At 34.8% G+C, this 23,486-nt stretch overlaps 1 protein-coding gene across 2 annotated transcripts in view; it reads right to left on the bottom strand.

Moving 5' to 3' along the window:
- The window catches only part of EXOC6B (exocyst complex component 6B), a gene marked incomplete at both ends in the record, with an annotated part of 577,226 nt that overhangs the window by 284,815 nt on the left and 268,925 nt on the right, over window positions 1-23,486 (bottom strand). For both annotated transcript variants that reach the window (XM_084235083.1, XM_084235084.1), the window contains 2 exons: window positions 1,756-1,802; window positions 2,135-2,218. In XM_084235083.1, coding sequence (XP_084091209.1) covers window positions 1,756-1,802; window positions 2,135-2,218 — 131 coding nt within the window. The remainder of the gene's footprint in view (window positions 1-1,755; window positions 1,803-2,134; window positions 2,219-23,486) is intronic.

Here is a 23,486-nt window from a genome sequence, read left to right as displayed (position 1 = left end):
ATATTACAGTTTGAACTATCTCCAGGGTTTGACAAACTTTATGAGCTGCCATCAAATTTGAAGTTAATGGTCATTTTTTTCTTAAGGTGTATGGTGTCATTAACAAAATCAGATTTCTTGGATTTAGAATTACACCCTAACGAGAATATCGTCTTAATCACATCTACAGAAACTGGAGTTTCGTCTCTATTAAATGTTTACTCTTTTATCCACTAATTTAAAGGGGAGGAAAATGTTTATGGGTAAACAAAGCTAATATCACTATATTAAACACACCAAGCCATTGGTACTTTTTAAAAACTAATAGATTTTAAAAACATTTTGAAGACACCAACACTGAAAACAGCAAAATAATTGTCCTTATACAGACTTTCTCATCAAAATATTGAAGAGCAATCTCACAAAAGTTTTTTTAAAAATGCACCTATTTTTTATTGTTCTGCCTTGGCTTCTTTAACTATTATGCATTTAAAATGTTACCTAAATAGCCATACTAATCTAAATAATTGTTTAAATAGGGAGTTTTATAATATAGTTCAATGTAAATTATCATTTATATTAAAACGATCTAAATCTGAAGAAAATGAAAGAAATTTTATGGAGCAATCCAACTAATTTTCCTTTCTTTTAACTACAAAGTTGTTATTTTACAGTTAGAAAAAGCTGCCTATATTTGGGAGATTTGGGAACAATTCCAGACCAGTTAGTAAATCTACTCTAGATGAGGGTGGCTAACTATATGTAGTTGATGGGACAAATCTGGCTGTAGGGTAAATAAAAAGCATCAGGCTTTTCTGCCCTCCCGCCATTAGGATTGATGATGGATCCTCGCAGTCCTGAATGCATGCCTGATGGAGGGCACCTGGAGTAGGGTGTGGGCATGTGTAAGTGGGTACACCTGGGCTAAGACTGGGCTTATAAGGGCGGCGTCACAGGGACGCCAGTAGAGCAGAGTGCAGAAGAGAACAAAAGAGCCAAAGGAGCAGAGAAAAGGCCAAGAGAGGCCAGATAGAGTGAAGACTTGCAGGGGTGTGGGAGGCCTGCCAGCCTCCTGGCCCCACAGCACCCCTGCCTGCTGTGTACCTGGTAAATCCTAATAAAAGGCTGCAAAAGTCACCGAGGGCTCCAGGACTTCTCCTTACCCCATCTGCTGGGATCACAGAGATCCTGCTCCGTGTCCTCCTGCCATTACACTGGCCCTCTCCCTATTTTTATAAATATTGGTTCACTGGAACACAGCCATGTTCATTCATTTACATATTGTCTTTAGCTGCTTTTGTGCTACAACAGAGCTGAATGGTTGTGACAGAAACCCTATGGCTGCTAAGCCTAAAATACTTTACTATTTGGCTCTTGTAGAAAAAGTTTGCCAACTTTTGCTGATTATTTGGTTCTTTTTTACCCAGAACAGAGAAATAAAACATCAAATATAATAAGATTACAGCTCAGTGTTTCTCTCCCTTTAGCCACAAAAAGTATTCTCCAACAATATAATGTTGAAACCAATAGAGCATTCCTTTGAAATCATAATAAGAATCAAAATTAAATCTTGTAGTATTTTTAAAGAGAAAAAGAATTTCCCATAGAAAACTAGATTTATTTTTTATAAAAAATAAAATAACTAGATTTTATTTATAAAATAAAATAACTAGATTTATTTTTTATTTTTTATTTTATTTATTTTTTTTCAAGTCTCATAAATCTATGTATTGTAAACATATAAATTCAAATACGTATACACATGTATATACCTACCCTACAATTTGATTAAAATATCTCCTGTAGCCATCTAAAGTTTCATGCTGCAACAAAGCAAAGAGGAAAAAGGCATCATTTTTGTTTTGTTACATTAACACAAAGTTAAAATTGTTAATTTCTTAAAGTTCAGTAAATGACATTAAAGTAAATATAATAATAATTTTCTAGGGTTACAGTAAAGATGAAATGAACCAATACATATATAATACTTAAAACCGTGCATGACACAAAGCAAGCAATAGAGGTCAACTGCCATTTTCTTACTGCAAAGTATGTTCTACAAAACTGGTCTCAGAATTACAGTTAAAACCACAAAAAAGCACATATGCCAGATAATTAAAAGATACCAGAAAAGAAGGTGAAGGTGTAATCCTACCATATTAGATGGCGGTTGGAGCACCAAACGAGCCTGTTTTCGCCTCTGTTTTCGGTAGTAGTTCTCAAATGTTTCCCGGGCACCCTGTAAAATAAAAAGAAGGAAATGGGGTATCACTATTATACCAGTTACTCTAGTGTTTTACAGGAAAACAGAAGCCTCTGGGTCTAGAATTGAAGAACTGCCCACATTTCTCAAAAACAGGCAATTTGAACAATGATAATCACAGAAAAAATAAAAATCACTGTTATAATTTATTGAACCTTACTTATAACTAATTCCTATAGGGATGGATACTAAAGATTCTAAAGAGGAAACTACCAAAACTCAACCACAAACATCAAAACTGGCTTCTAATCAATTATCGCAAATTCACAAGAATGAAGATAAACCAATGTTCTCAGAGGTTATAATAACAGTTGAGAAAATGCTCCTGAAAAATACAGAACGTTCTAGGGAAAAATGTTCAGAATTTAAAAAAAAAAAGTCTCAAATGTAATATGAAAAAGGGCCAAATGGAAACAGTAAAAAAAACAGAAGCTGAGAACAGTAAATTAACCTTCCCAGGTAAAATAAGTCTACTTTAAATAGATTTCTTCTAAAAGAGAAGAAACATAACTGTAAAGTGGAAGTTATCAGGTTTTTTCCACCCGCTTGTAATTAGCATCAATTACCTACACCTGTGGTCTTATACGCGTGCCTGTGGTGGCACTTGGAGCTTGGTGTGGGTGTGCGTAAGTGGGTGCACCTGAGCATGGAGGCTGAGCATATAAGGGTGGCAGTAGAGGCTGGCAGTCATGTGGCAGGAGTGCAGTAGAGACCAGCGAAGAGACAAAAGAGAACGTCAGAGAGCCTAGACAAAGTAAAGATCCACCAGGGCCTAGGAGGCCTACCAGCCTCCTGGCCTCCTGGCCCCCAGGCCACCTGCATGCCCTGCATCTGGTTGCCTCACTACAAATGGTGTAAAGATCGTTAAAAGCCTGAAAAAGCCACAGGGCTCCAGAACTCTCCTTTACCCATCTGCCTGGATCCATAGAGAGCCTGCTCTGTGCCAGATTGGCACTTCAATAGCCCTGGACATTCTTGGTGCAGTCTCCACTTTTCATTCAGTGTTTCTGGGTTTAAATGGAAAGGAGCTCTAAAGAAGAGCTGGCTCATGAGCTCTGTAGCTGGGTTGAACTGTGTTCTCTCAACATTCCATATGTGACCTTTTTTAGAAATAGCATCATTGCAGATGTGACTATTTAAATTAAGATGCTGTCAAACTAGAATAAGGTGGCCCTTAATCCAATAAAAAATAAAACTGTCCTTAAAAGAAGACGCGAAGAAACAGAGCTAGAACATGAGAGGATACTGTGAGGTGCCACAGGCAGAGATTGGAAGGGTGCAACGGCCAACTAAGGAACACCAAACATTGTTGCCACTACCAAAAGCTTAGACAAGGGAAGGAGGATTCTACCCAGCATTTCAGAGGGAGGATGGCCTTCTGACACCTTGATTTTAGACTTCTGGTCTCCCAAACCTTAAACGTCATGCAACACATGCTTTGGTTCCTTAACTTGCATAAAAGTCTAAAGACTTTTTCAACATGACTTATTAGATCATTAAACTGGGGAAGTTGGTTTAAGGTACTAAATCATGCAAACTCAATAGTACAGATCAGAGGCTGGCAAACATCATTTGTAAAACACAGGACAGTAAGTATGGTTTGGTGAGCCATGCAGTTTCTGTTACCATTACTCAACTCTGCAGCTATAGCACAAAAACAGCTATAGACAATAAATACATGAGTGTGGCTGTGCACCAATAAAATCTTACTTGTGGAAACTGAAATTAGAATTTCATATAATTTTCACCTGTCATGAAATATTATTCTTTTTTGATTTTTTTTACTAACCTTTTAAAAATTACAAAATTATTTTTAATTCACAGGTCATACAGAAACAGGCAAGAGGCTGGATTTGGCCTATGTATGATGGCTTGTTAAAACAAAGGTTTTAAAATGCAAGTGATTATAACTGTACATGCCTGAGTTTTTCAACCTATAAAAAGAAATCAAACATTAAGATAGCCATTTCAAGGCTTTCTTAATCCATAAATTAATGAGGTAGCAACAATTCTACTTAAGAAATAAGAGGTGGAAACTGCCTGCTGGTTTGTTAAAGTTATTCCCTCCTTGTCACCATTTTCACAACATAGTGATATTATTAAATGTCAATTACATTCTGTACACACTGAAGGGCTTTTCATTTTAAGGTTAACAGCACTAAAGGCCCTTTATTATTCTAGTATGACATTACATATTCAACATGCTTTGGAGCCAAGATACACTTAGCTGAGAATTTAGAGAAAGCCTTCTCCCTAATTAGACCATAAAATACTAATTTAATTATTTGTTGTAAATGATAGAAAATATACAAGATGAAATTCTATATAAAAACCAAATCAGGATCCTATACTTAATTCTAAACTAGATACAGTTTGCCTTTCAAATATTCATCCAATAGAATAAAAATGACAAAAGATCAATTTATCTAATAGATCTGCTTCCCCATTTAGAAAAACTGGGTTAGAGTTTCCCAAGAGGCTGCTAAATAAATTCACTTTTCATTATTCTATTTCCTCTGCCAGTTTTGTCAACTCAATGCTTACAGGTGGAATTTGAGAAGTAAATGTCTGACCAGTCCAATGGAGTAAGTGAAATGCCTGTCTATTCACAAAACAGGTTAATAGATGAAAAACAAATGTTAATCGTTATTGAATGAACGTTTAAGCAAATATATATAAAACAATAGGCAGGCTATTGAAAAGTTGTTTTTCCTTTTAAAAAATTTTCCATCAGTAGCATTACAGTGCTCCAAAGGCCCTGTAATAATTAACAACTAATTATTATATATAGTATCACAGAAAAACAAGTCATTTAAAATATATAGAGTGTTTACCACAGGATAGCCACTAAGAATGGGACTTGTCCTTACTGAATTTATAATATATAGCAATAAAATAATTAAATTAAAATAAACTATGGAATTTTAAGGTTGGGAGTGATATGTATGTTAGAGAGAGAGAAAGGTACAAGAGAGCAATGTTCAGAGAAAGCCACCCCCCTCTAAAAACAATGGCATTAATATTCAAACTTGAAAAATAAATCAGAAGAAAAAGCCAAGTAAAGAGAAAGGGAAAAAAATGTTCCTTGTAGAAACACAGAGGTTCAAAGAAAAAAAGATACACAGGCCTCCCTGGTGGCGCCAGGGGTTAAGCACTGCACTATGAAGCAATCTGCAGCCTCTGCAGCACGAGTTCGATCCCCAGCTGGCCAGGGAGAAACCATATGGCAAAGCAGACCTCTCCTGTCTTGCCCACTGCTCCCCTCAGCAGTGTATTCAGTCAGTCTGCATATTCTGTTCCCCACTCTGTCTCTGGTGAATCCTCTCACCCCCCACAACTCTGGCCTGTACCCCAGCTCTTGTATGCATAAATAAATCTTTAAATATACATATATATGTATATACAGTCCATGAATTGAAAAGCAGTTCTAAGAACTTCGAGTGATGGGAGAGGAATGACAGAAGATGAGGTGAGGCTGAAAGGCTCTGTAAATTATGTTAAGACATTTGGACTTCTACTCTGAAGATGATATGTAATGAGTAGAATGAAGAAAGAAAATTAGGTAAAAAAAGATTACTCAGAATCTGACATATATTTAGGAGGTACAAGCCAATGACTGATTGAACATGGAGGGTAAAAGACAGGAAAAGGCTGATGAAGAGTACACAGCCTCTTATTATTCATGGAATCATACCACTTTGCCTACTTGCTAAAATGTATTTGTAACCTCAAAATAAACTAAAATAAATGTATGTTTTCTTTACAGACCACATATGAATAAAATTGTAGGTGTTTGTCATTATTTGTCATGCTTATTTCACTAAGCATAATTCCCTCTGTTAGGATTTTATCTTTTAGGGCTATATAGTATTCCACTGAGTATATAGTATATAGTATTCCATTGAGTACCACATCTTTTTTTATCCATTTATAAATCAATGGTACTTATGTTGCTTCCAGTTCTTGGCTGTTGTAAACAGTACTGCAAAAAACATAGGGGTGAGTGTATCTCTTTGATTTAGCATTTTGTATTTTTTGAATAAATACCCCAAATTGGAATAACTGGGTTTTATGGAAGTTCTTCTTTTAACTTTTTGTGGCATCTCCATACTGTTTCATACAATGGCTGCACCAATTTTCATTCTCACAAACAGTGGACTCTTCTCTTGATAGCCTCTCAAACACTCACTGATTCTTGTCTTTTGAACAATAGTCATTCTCACAGGTGTGAGGTGATGTTTCATTGTTGTTCTAATTTCTATTACCCTAACATGTGACTTTTAGAAAAAGCAGACAGTACTGATCAGACAAAGAGAATAAATAAAAGTCAATGATGACTCCATAACTCAGAGATAACTACTGTTTACTTTTTGGTGAACTTCCCTACAGACATTTTTTCTATTCTAAGTAGACAGATACTTCATATACACTTGTATGTATCTGTACACACATACGAGTAGGATCATGGTGTACACTTTTTTCACTGAACCTTCCACACAAAAACCTTTCCTCCAACATCATAGTTTAGCATGACCCACTTTTACTACACAATACTGTTTCAACTCCTTTCTTCAAACACATGCTATGAACTATCGCCAAATAAATGCTGGAACCAACGTGCACTTTGGTTAAACGTTTAATAGGAAAAACACAAGTGACAATTTTTTTTTAATTCCCCATGTGTCTACACACTTGTCTGGATATAAGCACAGGAAACACATTGAGTATTGAGTGGACAAATGAGTGAGGCTTTTGATTTTGTCTGTAAAATGTAATTCTAACAAAGCTCATAGCCACATTTGAGCTGGTATAGGTTAAAAATATGCAACAGTAATCAAATAAGTCAGGATCATGTGATCCTCACTCTCGAGGAGGAGGGCAGAGAAAGAAAGAAAAAGAAAGGATTTCTTTTTCTTCATAAAAGGTGACAATGTATGCCAACCACACCGATACCTTGAATATCTCATACAATTACTGAGTACTGTTGGTGGCATCTGCATGTCTTGTATTGTAGAAGAAAACTTATTCTAGAAAATACTACTTCTAAAAGATACGTCTGCACAACAGAGGGATAGAACTTCTATCTTCTTCATGAGGTATTTACTGTGCCATTTCCAGGTAAAGATTGTTATAGGTCTACTGGAGAGTGGGCTGAATTCTTCTTATCTATCACAATAACAGAAAATTAACTCTTGGATTGAGAAACTGCTAAGGACAAGTACACAAAGAACAGGGGAGTGAAATGGAAGGAGGGAAGCACACACCATTGTTCTTCCGGCTTTGCCTACAGGAAGCAATATTTCCATTTGGTCTTGGGCAAAGCCTGTAATTTCACTATGCTCACTGCAGCTGGAACTCCCTTTTAACTGTCCCGGCATCCAAGTGAAGACAGGTTTATTCAGAGTTTAAGAAGAAAAGAAAAAACCTGAAAGGCCATTTTAATTTGCTTCCATGTGAAAAGGGGCGCACTTTTCATAGGGCCCCATAATGACGTTCAGCGGGATATTACACTTCACCATATGGCTAATTTGCACAGCAGGCCCAAAGCAGGATTTTCTTTCATTAGAACTGCCCTAAAGATCAGAATACAGAAACATGTGTAAAGAAAAAACCCAAGATGCCCCCTATTGCTTAAATCTAGAAACATTCGACTCCCAGATGTAAAAGCCCATTCAGAGAGTTCCCACGGAAAGTCATTCGTGAGTTGTGGAGCTATGTCACAGCTCCACTTACCTATATTAAAGCTTTGAAAAATGTCTAAAATTCAAGAGCCACAACACTGTCAAAACATCTCGGGGTGGGGGAGGGGATTGTGTGAGGAAAGGATAATTGCTCTGGTAGATAATTTATTATTAAAAAAGAATTAATTTCCAAATGTACCAGTTCTTCACATCACTCAATTAACCTGAAAAATAAATCTACATAAACTTCTGACCCTTTTTGAAGAGAGCAAAAGCAGCCTGACATCCTAACAGAGTCCTGTTTATTTTTAAGATGGCCCTTATAACTTATGTTTGTCTTGGCATTTCCTCCTTCTGCCATAGCCCAAGTCCGAGCCATAGAAAGAACATCCCCTCTGGGAATGACAGAGTCTGCAGGATTTAAAAAAAGAAAGAGAAAGAAATCTGATGTCTAATGATTATGGAGTGGCTGAGTCTGTGCTTTTGAAGAAAGTAAACATTATGATTAACAATCTTGGGCTTTGTAATTAGCTTCCCCCTTCCAAGAGAGAGTGTTAATTTATTAAATATTTTAACAAAGAGTCTTTTATTATCAGATTCAGTTTGGCTGGCTCCTTTCATAGCATTACCAATTACAACCAATAAAGCTTTAATTGATGACTACTTTTTATAACCTTTGACCCAAGATGATAAACAGTTGTACCTTAGAAGCGAAAGGGTAAACCTCAAAGGGAACGGTGTCTTAATCATGCTTAGCAAACCAAACTGCTTAAAATTACAACCTACCTACCTGGCTAGAACAAAAACCCAGACTTCCTCTATGATTAAGGTCATTGATCACGGAAAGATTTGAATTTCACTTTTAAGATAAGTGTCCCTTTTGTTGGAGAAGCCTTAACTTGAATAATCTTCATATAAATATGTACTTCAGTGTACTAATTGTATATTATGATTACAATATGATTGAACCAATTTGTAGACAATCTACAAGAGTTTTACAATGTTACATAGCTTTTAATATAAAATAAAAGAAATGCAAGTTATTTTACTATTAAGAAAAAAGTACTATGATTTAAATCACATCCCCTCTCCCCCTAAATCCCATCATCTTATTCAGTTGGCTCCTACAATCCCAGTGACTACAAACAATATGTGAGCAAAGAAGTGAACTAAACTAACAAAGAAATGCCCAACCACTGGACACAAAAATATTCAAGAAATGAGTGTTTACACCTGACAAGCAAGGAGGGTCATTCTTTTAGAGTATTAAAAAAAAAAAAAAAACACGCCATTTTCTTCAAAGAACTATTACCAAAGTAGATAATTTTCCAAAGTTATTATTTAATTATCATGGCAAATTTTTAAAGAAAGTGGCTTCTAACTCATAACTATCAAATTTTTAAACTGCTAAGGTGCTTCACAATTTAGGAGTTTAAAATTTCCCAGACAAATTTCTTAATTTGTTTCATGTTGCCAAAATGGCTAGGGCCTCTAAACAATTGCTAAAGAGTTAACAGAAAACTGTGGCATCTAAAACACATAAATAAAAATAATACCATCGTGTTACAGTTACACATAATCACTTTATGAAGATAAGGGCAATGAGACATTGTTGTTAATAGTGCTTATAATGGCAAATACTGGTTTAACAGGAGATATATAAGGTTTTATTCAAGAAGAAGTAGGCATATAACTTTTAAGTGACCTCCCATGTATATAGAGGAAGTGGATGCCAGAAAAAGCAAAAGAAAATCTGAGACTCAGTCAAATTACTTTATAAACTCAAAGAGCTATACACGTATTTTTATGACATGTAAGTGTATGTAAAAGCTGTTTTATTAAAGACACATGGCTACTCCCGGCATTTCAAAATCATATTTGCCACAAACGCCCCCCAAATAGTCCTTTATATAATAAAGTGAGGATTGGAGAAATTTTGTGTAAATAAATCTATGCTTCCTCCACCACTAACAGATGCTGCACAGAAACAGACAAACTTAGAATCTAAGAAAGATCTGTCAGACAGAACTTCAAATGTTCAGATAAATAGGCAGAATATCTAAAAGCAGATAGAGAGGATAAATATTAGGCTGCTGCTTAGTTTTAAAAAAAAGGAAGGATACAGGCTAAGGGGGGGGAAACTGAAAGTTGAATAAAATGTGCTTCAATGTCAAATTTTTTATTAAACTTTCATTATGAGAGAATTAAGATTTAAAAGCAGTTATAAGAAATAATAGGGAAAGATTCCATGTGCCTTTATCCAGTTTCTCTAGTGCTAAACATGTTAGAAAAGTTTCATGATAAGTATAGAATAGTATCACAACCAGAATTATAACTTTGATTAAGAAAAGGTACCATTTCCAAAACTACCAGGATTCCTAAGTTTCCTTTTTATGGCCATACCTATTTCCTTCCATCCCTATTATTAACTTTTCACAAGCACTAATCTCATTTCTATTTCTATAATTTTATCATTTGAAGAATGTTACAAAAATGGTATTTTACAGTACATAACCTATTGAGATTGGCAGATTTCACTCAGTAGAAATCTTTGGTGATTCATTCAGGTTATTGCATATATACTAATTCTTTCATTTACATAGCTGAATAATATTCCATGGAATTGTACCAGTGTATTTAAACATTTACCTACTAAAGGACATCAGGGTTGTTTCCAGTTTGGGCCTGTTATGAATAACACTGCCATTAACATTTGTGTGTACAAAATATCTGAACTAGGTTTTTATTTCCCTGTAATAAATATCCAGGAGTACAATTACTAGGGCATATGGTCATATGTTTAGTTTTTTAAGAAATTACCAAACCACTTTCCAAAGTGATTGTACCATTTTACATTCCCAGCAGCATTTTTACTGGCATTCAGGGTCATCACTATAAGAGTGTGATACAGACATACCTCGGAAACACTGCTGGTTTGGTTCCAGACTAAACAATACAGTGAATGTCGAAATAAAGCAAGTGTCACAATAAAGCAGTCACACAAAGTTTTTGGTTTCCCAGTAGATACAAAAGTTATGTTTACACAATACTAGAATCAATTAAGTGTGCAATAACATTACGTCTAAAATAACAATATGCATATCTTTATTTTTTATTTATACAAGAACCAGATGTTCTGGAGGGTGAGAGGATTCACCAGAGACAGAGTGGGGAACAGAATAGGCAGACTAACTGAAATACACTGCTGAGAGGAGCAGCAGGCAAGACAGGAGAGGTCTGCTGCGCCAGGTGGGTATCTCCCCAGCCAGGAGCACAGTGCTGTGCTCAACCACCTGGGCTGCCAGGGAGGCCCCAATATACATATCTTAATTAAAATATACTTTATTGCTAAAAATGCTAACCACCATCCAAGCCTATAGCAATTCATAATCTTTTTTGCTGGTGGAGGGTCTTATAAAACATACAATATCTTCAAAGTTCAATAAAACAAGGTATGCCTGTTATTCACTGTGGCTTTTATTTTTAATTATTCTAATGATTAATGATATTAAAGGTCTTTTCATGTGCTTATTTGCCATCTGTATATCTGCATCAGTGAATTGTTTCTTTCTGTCTTTTGTTCATATCCTACCTATGGAATTGCTGGTTTTTTATTGTTGAGTTTTGATTTTTTTTTTTAAGATTTATTTATTTTTGCAAACAAGAGCTGAGGTACACGCCAGATGTGCAGGAGGGTGAGAGGATTCACCAGAGACAGAGTGGGGAACAGAACAGGCAGACTGACTGAAATACACTGCTGAAGGGAGCAGTGGGCAAGGCAGGAGAGGTCTGCTGCGTCATGTAGGTAGCATCCTGGCTGGCCAGGGATCTAACTCATGCTGCAGAGGCTGTGAATAGCTTCATAGTGCTGTGCTTAACCCCTTGCACCACAAGGGAGGCCCTGTTGAGTTTTGAAATGCTATCATATACTCTAGATACCCTTCCTTCGTTGCATATGTGGTTTGTAGATATTTTCTCACACACTGCAATTGGGTTTTCATCCTCTTAACAAGGTCTCGTATAGAATATAGTGTATCATGTTGAAGGAGGTCCAAATGATTAATTTTTTGTTCTTTCATGGTGTTTTTGGAATAAAGTTTAAGAACCCACTGCATACCCTTATATCCTACAAAAAAAAAATAGGATTTTCTCCTTTTTTTTTTCTTGAAAGTTTCATAGAAATAAATGTGAGAAGTAAGTTCAAGTTTAACTTTTTTGGTTTACCAATGTTGAATTGTTGTAGCATCATTTCTTGATAGCTTTTGCAATTTTGCCAAATAGTTTTATGAGTTTACTTCTGAGTTTCTATGCTGTTGCAGTGAGCTGTGCACCCCTAAGTCAATACCATGTAAGTGTGGATTATTGTAACTATATAATGAGTACCAAAACTTGGTACGTTGATTCTTGCCACTTTATCCTATTTTGAAATTGTTTTAGTTATATTGTAATTCCTTTATCTTTCCCCACAAATTTTAGAATAATAATCTTGTGTACATCTACACAAATCTTGGTGATATTTTGATATGAATTTCATTAAATCTATATATCAACTTGGGAAAAATGATGATCTTTATTTTGTGGAGTCTTCTAATCCATGAACACAGTATTGTTTCCCATTTATTTATATCCTGTTGGTTGCATCCATCAGCATTATATAGTTTATAAAATACATATCCTGTACATGCTTTTTCAGATTTACATATAGACATATTTTAAGTTTGTATTTTAATTATTAACTTAATTTTCTTCACAGTAACAGGGCTATTCAATTTATCAATTTCCTATTAGGTGAATTGTGGCAGTTTACATTTGTAAGGCATTGGTAAATGTTCTAAGTCAACAAATTTATGTATATACAACTGTTCACAGTATTTCCTTGTTATTCTTTGATATCTAGTACCTTTGGTGATATACTTAATATCCCCTGTTTTATTCCTGATAGTGGTAATTTGTTTCTTCTACTTCATCAGTTTTACTAGAGGTTTGTCCATTTTATCAGGTATTTTAAAAGCCATTGCTTTCTTTCACTAACTTTCTCTATTGTTGTTTCAACTTTTTGATCTCTGTTCTTATTATTACCATCATTAGGTCTGCTTTGAGTCCATTTTGGTTTTCTTTTTCTGGGTTTTTGAGGTAAAAGCTTACATTATTGGTTTAAGACTTTTTCCCTCTTTTCTAATGTATGCAATTTACTGCTATAAATTTCCCTCTCAATGCTGCTTTAGCTGTCTCCCACAAATCCTCATTTTCACCCAGTTCAATATATATTTTTTTTTCAGTTCAATATATATTTTTATTCCCTTTCAGATTTCCTCTTTGACTAAGGCTTTAAAAATAATGGAAGTGTTTTACTTAGTTGCAAAATGTTTGGAGATTTTTCTGTTACTGATTTCTAGTATGATTGCACTTAAGTCTGTATATAATTTCAAATTTTATTAGGAAATATATCATCCCAGGATAAAATCAAGTAACTTTGCATATTCTTTGTGAACACTTGAAAAGAATGAATTTTGCCACGGTTGTGTTCTATAAGTGTGTATTTGTCAACTTGTTGGTTGATTGGATTGTTGAGTTCTTCTATATCATATATGATCCTGCTCCCTCATCTATCATTTGTTGAGAAAGGGGTTTTGAAGTCTTCACAACTTTAATTGTGAATTCATCTGTTCTGCCATTTAATTCTATCAGTTTTTGCTTAACAATTTAGTAGCTCTATTCTTTGGGGTATAGTCATGTAGAATTACATCGTCTTAATGGATTGGTCCTTTTATCATTATGCAATATACCTCTGTTTCTGGTATTTCCATTGCTCTGATGTCCACTTTCTCTGATATTAACATTGTTGATTGTACTTTTCTTTGATCAATGTTTCAATGATATCCCCTTTATCTAATTCTTTTTATTTTCAATTTACTTATATCATTATACTTACAGTGAATTTTTGTCAACAACCTATACAGATATGTTTCTTAACCATTCTGCTAATATCTGCCTTTTTACTGGTGTATTTAAATAATTTACATGAAATACAATTACATGCTAGAGCTTATATCTGTCATTTTCTTTTCTTTTTTTAAATACAGTAATCTTTGCTTTGATTCATTTATGTAAGAAAGCAACAAGGATCTCCTTAGTACAAGGCATCTAGGTTCTCTTGGACATGTTTTCCAATCATTAATATAGTTAGAAAAAAAACACCAAGAATGGTGAAAAACACTCTATTACTTATCTCAATGTCATTGACAACCTTTTACCCCATCAACACTCTGAAAGTGTCTTAGGCCTCCCAGGTGGAAGCACCATATGGTTTTAACAGACTATCCTTATCAAGTGTCTCTTAGCACTCCTTATACATTTCAAGGGGCACATTATCAATAGAACATTCTATTATACTAGAGGGTAAGGTGTGATTCCAGGGATAATGCTATGGATTTTGCATTTTAATCCATTCCACTTTAGTGTAGCCTCAGAAAGGAGTCAAATGTGAGCAATTCGTTCATATCATACAGGTTTACATTGCCAAAAGTCTGTCATTCACTTTTGCCAATTCTACTTGCCAAATAAAGGTTCATCCATAAGCATTAATAGTAAACTGAAAGTTGGGTAAGGTTCCTCTTCTCCCCTCCAACTCAAATTATTTGGGATCCTACTATGACCCCAAGCAAAGTAGTAACAGTGGGAGTCTTTTCACAAAAACTCATTTGATTTTACATTTTGTATTTGTTCTCCTTGTTTTGGGTTTCATTTTTTCCAACCTTCCTGTGGGTTATCCAAATGTTAATAAAAATTCCATTTTTATTTATTTATTGTGTTTGGAGTGGATATCTTTGTATACTTTTCAGTTGCTATTCTAGGTATTACATTTATGTAAGTAACACCGAGATCAGGAAACGGACCATTTTCATCTCCCAATGAAGTTCCCCTCTTCTCTCCTTCCAGTCAGAACTTCATTACATGTAATTAGATAGTATGTGGTCTTTTGTGTACAGCTTCTTTCCATTAAATAGAGTATTCTTGAGATTCATGCATATTGTGTTGTTCTGTATTGATCATTGTTCCTCTTTATTTTGGAGTAATTTCCCATATTATAATTAATGTGCACTTGGATTTTTTTCTAGTTTAGGGTTTATAATGAATGAAGTTGCTGTGACATACAATTATTTTTGATAAACCTAGATGTTCTTTTCTTTTGATAAAATATCCAGGATAGGAATTCTAGTTGTCTCTGTTATTGATTTTTACATTTATATTGTACTCAAATAATATGGTCCTGGTTTTCAACACTTTGAAATTTATGGAGATTTTCTTTGTGGTTCTTAGTTTGTTATTTGATTTTTCATTTTTCTTTTAATTTGTAGAAATAAAAAATTTCTTTTGGGAGTCAACCTGTCACTTTTCCTTACTGTGTGTTTTTTAATTTAATTAAACTAAGAAAATGTAAACATTCCATGATACACAAAAAGGAAATAAATGGCCACTAACCATTAGAAAAAGGTCCACAACCAATATGATTTTAAAATTGTTAATGAAATTCACAATAGACCATTTTTGCCTACCAAATTAGCAAAAGACAATACCCAATAGTGCTAACATCCAATAAATTCTTTTGCTAAATATGCAAATTGTTATGACTTTTCTGAGAGGTTAGCTATGAGTAAGATTAAAAGAGTGCCTTTTAATTCACTTTAATAATTTTATCTAGAGTTACAATAAGATCAGTGATAAAAAATGTTAAAAATGTGCACAATTGAACAAACTTGGGTTCAGATTGAATAGTACGGATTAGAGTCCTGACTTACTCCTAACTTTATTTAATCTCTTTAAATCTCTATTGTCTCATCTGCAAAGTAGGGATATTATTATTAAGTACTTGCTAGGACTCCTGTGAAGAGTAAATAAGACAATGTATGCAAATCAACTAACATAATGCCCAGCATGTAGTAAATGCTCAAGAAATGGTAGCTATAACCAAAATCATTGTCATCATCATGATTAATTCCAACACTGGAATAAGCAAGCCATACAATGGGGGGGAAAAAACAAAAATGTTCGGTCTATACTTGACATGAATAGATATTTGTGATAAGGAATATGTTAAGGGGGGGGAAGCAAATTATAAGAAATTCACATAAGTATAATTAACTTTTGCTAAAAACTGAAATGTATCCAGAGAAAAATGTTTACAATGAAGCAAACTAAAATTGTGGTGGAATTATAAGTAAGGTGGTATCTCCAAATTATTTTATTTTTCTTGGTATAGGAATTTCCAAATGCCTAGAAAAGAACATAAGATGAGGGAAAATGAAGAATGTTCTCTTCAAAGATGGTAAGAGAAAATACAAATGGTCAGTGTACTATGCCTAGAGTTAGATAGGGTTAGTCAACCCTAACTGTAACTTCCAGTTCTGGCACCTAGAAAGTAATTCACTGCCCTGGTAGAAATGAGATGAACATAAAAGTGATACTTGGTTGACCCCTGACTATAGACAAAGTATCTGGTTATCTGATGGTTCTTTCTTGTAAATACAAGGATGTATCTCAGGTGATTAAAGGCATTTGAAGACACCCTGCAGAGCAGAAACTTTCAATAAAACTTCTTTTGAAATAACCAAATCTCTGAAAGTCTCTCTGAAGAGAGTAATAAGCTAGGCCTGGAAAAGGGAAATTTTTACTCTTTTTTGAATGGGAGGACCCAAATGAAGACTTATCCTGGAACAAATTGCACAATAATCTGGCATTATGATGGACTATTTGGCAACTCAAGGAAGGATGATCTACCCGAAGACTAGTCCAGAACAAGTTTGGCTCTGCCCAACTTAGGGTTGGCAATGATCCTTTTAAAACAGCAGTATTAGCACCTGCCCCGCCCCTCCTGATGTTCCCAAGCCAGTTCTAGAGTAAAGAGCAAAGAGAGAGAGCACAGAGTAATGTCTAATTAAAAATAGATCCTGAGGATAAACTTTAGCAAACTATCCTAGCAAGGCCAAAATTTTACATAGCAATTGCAGAGCCCTGACTGGCCCAAAGGACCCTGCATGACGACACTAACACATTATTAAAGTTCCTTATAAAGCAACACTCTCAATCTAAGGAGCAAACTATTAAACATACTTTACCCATCTTCTTTCTCTACTCCAATCATTTTTCTAAACCAAAACCAAATGTGGCTTATATATCTTTCTCCAGGTCCTAATTATCTGATTTCCAGGTCTTGCCAACATTAGAAAGTAGACCATGACTGCTACTTTCAACGCAGTTAATTCCAAAAACTCCAAAGAGCATTGCTTTTTTAAATAAAAATTTTATAATGCTTTCTCCTCAAACTGCAAAGATGAGATAAAATGCAAAGCAATACCAGTATTTATTTTTTAGTAACACCTTCAGATTGTATCATTATAGCAAAAGGCTTTTTTTACTAACTACACAGCAGTTCACCCTGCAACAGAAACATTTGATAAAGGAAAATAAAAAGAGGTTTCAAGTATGACTCATAAAATCAGGCATGGCTCCTAGTTTTGCAAATCACTATCCACTGGGCAGATCAATTAATCTCCCTGAGTCTCAACTTCTACAACCACTAAGTCAGTATAAGATGCTTACCATAAAACCCGCCTATTAAACTGGTATATGGAGGTAAAATGAGAATAAGTGCGTTGGAAAGTATTGTAGAAAAGAAATGAAGCTTTCAATCTTGAAAAAACTCAGAAGTTGTGATGATGACTACAGAATACTTCAAATGGAGAAAAAATTAAAAAACTAGCATTACTTCTAAAGAGGATTATAGCTTTGATCTTTTTCGATTTTCATATTTCAAGAACTGTTTGAGAAGAGATGATATAGCTAAAAATTAAACTGGGTCCTCCATGCTTGCCATTTTCACAAAGGATATTTCAAATATGCCACAAGGAAACAAATATTTTAAGTATACTGAAAAAGTGAATAGAAAACTGATATAATCTATGCTTCAGTTTAAAAAAAAAGTAGTAAAGGGCCTCCCCGGTGGCGCAGCGGTTGAGCGCTGGGTTGCGAAACTGCCCGCGGCCTCTGCGGCGCCGGTTCGATCCCCGGCTGCTCCCCGGCCACCGGAGGAGGGTCCCACATGGCGCGCAGACCTCTCCTGCCGCCCGCTGCTCCCCTCAGCAGTGTACTTCGGTCCTTCTGCCTGCTCTGCTCCCCGCTCTGGCTCTGGTGAATTCTCTCACCCTCCCACGCTTCTGACTGTACCCAGTGCATGTATAAACAAACAAACAAACAAACCAGCAAACAAATAAATAAAGCATGCCTCTATTAAAAAAAAAAAAAGTAGTAAAAATTTATCTTAAAGATAATCTATTTGAACTATAGGCTTTATACAAATAAATTTTACCTAACAGTCTTGGATGAAGTAGGGGTTGGATTTAAAATTTGAGGAAGTAAAAGACACAATCTTAGAGATGCTTAAGAAGAAATTTTTATTACAAACAATTAATATATACTGAGCAATAACTACATCTCCTATATGATTACAAAAACAATCATGCCATTTCCACTTCCGAACAACTCTTTACAGTACATTTTCCTATCCCTCTAAGGAAATGGAAATTCAAAATTACCAAGTTAATCAATTGCAAGACACATTTATCTGATATCAGCTCATATATCTCTACTGTGCAATCCTTTCCTTTGCAGGTTTTTCTGTCTACTTCCAGAAACTCCACTTCCACAAACCTGACAATTATAGATTTTCAATTTCCATCTGAAATACTACCCTCCTTCTCATCAAACTTTTCAGTCACATTAAACAGCAGGAAAGAAAGATAGGCTAGTGTGGTTTCAGAAAACCTCTACCAAACTGTTTTAATGAAAGCATATATTGTATCACCCAAAATGAAAATGGAAAAACTTGCTAATCAAATCATTTACAACTTTCCTCTTTAAAAACAAGGAATTCTTCAATTCCATTCAAATCTACAAGGATACGAAGACTATCAGCATGGAATTCTTTTTTTCCCTGTCAAAAAAGAAATTCTTTTAAAATTTATTTTATTTATTTATGGATACAAGAACTGGGGTCTAGGCCATAGATGGAGGGGGGAGAGGATTCGCCACAGACAGAGTGGGGAGTGGAACAGGCAGATCTACTGAAATCCACTGCTGAAGGGAGCAGTGGGTGAGACAGGAGAGGTCTGCTGCACCATATGGGTTAGTTCCCTGGCCGAACATTGAACTTATGAGGCAATGCTGACGATAGCTTGATAGCACTGACACTTTAACTCTTGTGCCACAAGGGAGGCACTCAAGAAAGAAATTCTTGATGCAGCTCTTCAATGTCCAGTACTAACTGGTTTGAAACCTATCCATAAGAAATAAAGTATTTCTGCAATAGATATTTGTTAAAATAAAAAGTATAACTGTGTTAAATCACTAGTTAAGTTTTTTTTTGTGTGTGTGTAGTTCTTTACTTGGAAAAGATTGAACTTTAAAGAATGTATTTTGGTGTAAACAATGTACGGTAATGTGACTAAAACTCACACGAGAGATATGAGATGGTACACACATGGTGTAAGCACTAATGTCTTTTCAACTTTGACTCCCCAAAATAGATAATGAATACCACTTTGCATTTTATGGCATGTATATCAATGATCTTGAAAAGGACTACTAGTTTTCAAGAGAAATTTTAAAATATATTCCACTTGTGCTTTGTGGCAATTCGTGTCAAGATTTCCAAGATAGAGGTAGTGCTATAGAAAATTCCCAGCTGGACCTCCCTGGTGGCATAAGGAGTTAAGTCTCAGCACTATGAAGCTATCTGCAGTCACAGTAGCACGAGTTCGATCCCCGGCCAGGGAGCTGACCCACAGGTGCAGCAGACCTTTCCTGTCTCACCCGCTGTTCCCCTCAGCAGTGTATTTCAGTAGATCTGCCTGTTCTGCTCCCCACTCTGTCTCTGGTGAATACTCTCACCCCACTCCCAACCGAGCACCTCTGGCCTACACCCCAGCTCTTGTATGCATAAATAAACAAATCTTTTTTTTTTAAAAAAAGAAAATTCCCAGCAATCTTTTAATAGATTCTAATGGGATTTCTCTGATAATGTGATATTCAAATAGAAACAGTTTAGAACATTTAATTAGGGCATCTCTAGCACAGAAATGATTTTTCTAATGCTCTCCCAATTCAAGACATACTATTGAAGTACATAATATTATACACTTTTTACTTGTTCTCTTTTAAGCCCCATTCCCAATCCTACTCCCCTTAATACAGCTATTCCACTCCAATGTATATGAGACATGTAGTTTAAATTAACCTTTTATATTTATTTATATAAAAATGTGTTTTGAAATAAATTTGTATGGTGTTATTTTATGGTTTTATATTGATTTTATAAATGATAAAGTACTATTACTTACATTTCCTTATTTTAATTACCCAGAATATTTGTGAAATCTTTACATATTATGTCAATATATTCCATCATTTGCAAATGCTTGATATATATGCATATTACATTAGTCATCGGTAAATGCCAATTTTACTCATCTAGTTCCTCAGTGATGAATACCTAGACAGCTTTGACTATTTGCTTCCAGAAACAATGCCAAAATAAACAACCATATAATGTATCCTTGAGGAAATACAGAGGTGCTTTTTATGGGATAAGGGCCATCACATTGTGGCCTCAAGTCTTGACAGCAAGCCATGAGCCTATAAAGCACAGCAACTTTGGATGAATTAAGGAAAAGGTTTGCCAAGTTATCACAAACTTCCTACTGGAATTATTATTTGAATTGCACGAATTTTACATTGCACCAATACAGACAATTTTACAATGTTCAGACATCCTATCTCTTAAAAGAGTGTACTTAGTATATATTTTTTCATCATCTATTCAGTACTTCCTTTATTCCCTTTAATAAAATTTTGAAATTTTCACCCCAAAGGCCTTTGTAAATTTTAGGTTATTTTCCACTGTACTTTCTTAGTGGGTATGTATCATTGTTTTAAAGAAATGCTACTGTATATGCTATATAGTTTTTTAAATCTGTGTATTTTCTTTCCTTTTTATTATTTTTTCCTCAGCCTAGGACTTAGGGAATAGTGAACAAGAGGGAGGCGGTAGTCATATTTGTCCTACAATTTATCTTTGTCTGCCTTCCTGATTTTACTAGGAATACTTCTAAGGTACAATCTTTACAGTAGATTTTTCATAGGTGCCTTTTGCTAAGTTGAGAAACTTCCATACATATTGGTAGCCATTTCATGTCTTGACTATATCAATTTTTCATGAATGAAAGAGTATGCCTTTGTTATCTCCCCAATGTATCAGATATAGTTAGAAATAATATTCTCACACTGACTGGTTTTCCCCCACAAGCATTACAAAAAAAATGTGTCAGAACTAAGTAACCAAAACAAAACAAAACAAAAAAAAATAACAAATAATAACATGAGATAAAATCCTAAAGCAACAGCAAAAAAAATACAGCACAAACATTTAAATGGAAAAATAAGCCATCAAAGAAGATTTGATTCTATGTGGAATTAGTGGCAACAAGTATCTCTGGCCTGCTATATTATTACTATAAAAAGAGAGAGAGGAAAAAAAAGAATGATATTTGCCATTCTGGCTTCCTATTATGGAGCCGGCCATGCCCAGATGTATATGATTCTTCTTAGCTAAATATCGTGCTTCACCCTCCTACTTAAGCAATTCTATAGCAGGAGTCTATTTTTTTTTCCTTTCCTCCTTTAAACTTGCCTACAACTTCATTCCTCATCAGGACTGCTCCCTGCTGGGGCCTCAAGTCACAAAAAGCCCCTACAGGCCTGCAAAGTTGGGACTTAGAGAGAGATTAAAACCTTTCCCAAATTCATGTATGCCAATAATACCAAATATGACCTACCTAGTAAAGAGCAAATTAAATCTCAAATGTGTGACTAAGATGACAAAAGACGTTAAGATGGCCCCAATTATTTGCAGAAGTCCAACATTAGTACATATATATTGTAATATATACAACAAAGATTCAGCTTCAAAAAAAAACAAAGCCATGTGTAGGCCACTGCAATACTTTTTGTATCTTGGCATTCTTCCCAGGGCATGAAAGAACCAACATTTCCAAAAGACACAGCCAGCCAGGCAGCCATCAAAATTTTTTCCAAGTCCATTCTCCTCAGAGCAGAACACACTGTAGATTTCAGCAACAAAAGGTAATCTTTACAGATAAGTATTAAACATGCACCATTTTGTACTTATTTATAATTTTATAAATGACAAAATGTTCAAGATTAGAGATGATTTCACAACCCATTATATCTTGCAACTACCATGACCTCACTTCCCTGGAGTTAACATAATTTTTTTAAAATAGAGACTTCCCTTAAAGTTTCAGTGGCTTGCATAAAAGTTCTAGTTGAATTCATGAGAATACCACCATCAAGATGTCTAGGTAATACTTATTACTTTAACACATGTCGGTTTTTTATTAATGAATATGGTTGCCCAGAAATATTCACCAAGGTTCTAAATTTATTGAGAAATGGTATATCAATTTGACAAGAATTGATGGCATTTTTGAGGTATACTATTAATGACCAAAATTGAAAGAAAAAGAGGGTATAATATTTGTGGCTGAGATTCATTCATTAAAAAATGTTAAATGCACTAATACTAGGAATGACCTAGATCTTTCCATGATAAAGGAGAAAAAATACTCAAGATTCTATATATTAATTTATATTTGATGAGAAGCAATGTTTAACAGAAATATAATTGAAACCACAAGTATGAGCAACATATGCAATTTTAAGTTTTTCTAGTAGCTACAGTAAAAAGTTAGAAGACTGGGTGATATAAAATTTGATAACATATTTTTAAACCATATATCCAAAATATTATCATTTCAATATGTAATCAATAAAAATTATAAATGAAAGGTTTTACATTTCTTTTTTGAACCAGAGCTTTGAAATCTGATGCTGACCTCAATCTTAACAGGACATCTTGATTCAGACTATCCATGTCTCAAGTGCTCAAAGCTACACGTGGCTGTGGCTACCACATTAGACAGCACAAGTCTAAGTCATCCAGGACAGAAATTCTACCCAAAGGCTAAAGGATGAACCATGTGCTCTGCATACAATAAGTGTGCAATAAATATTTATTAAATGGATGAATAAATAAAATGAGATAAAATCCTAAAGCAACAAGAACAAAAAATATACAGCACAAGCATTTAAATGGAAGAATAAGCCATCAAAGAAGATTTGATTCTATGTGGAATTCGCGGCAACAAGTGTCTCTGGCCTGCTATATTATTACGATAGCTAAGTTACAGAAACAGAACTTTATGGATGTGCCTCTTGAGGTGGAAATAGAGAACTAGACAGAAGATGAAATGATGACTCTCAGGTCATGGTCAGAAGAGCCAGTGAAATATAACAACGTCTCCTTAAACCTCAAGTACTAGTTTTTATTAATGGGATAAACTCAAAGTATCTAATTCACTAGAACATACCACTAGCCACAAAACTGAAACAATAAAGCTGTCCCCCAAGCCCAGAATAGTGCAAGACCT

Source organism: Talpa europaea, assembly GCF_964194135.1.
Source record: "Talpa europaea genome assembly, chromosome: 6".
Classification (NCBI taxonomy): Eukaryota; Metazoa; Chordata; class Mammalia; order Eulipotyphla; family Talpidae; genus Talpa; species Talpa europaea.
Note: the sequence above shows the minus strand (reverse complement) of the source record. Positions and strands in the feature narration are given on the sequence as shown.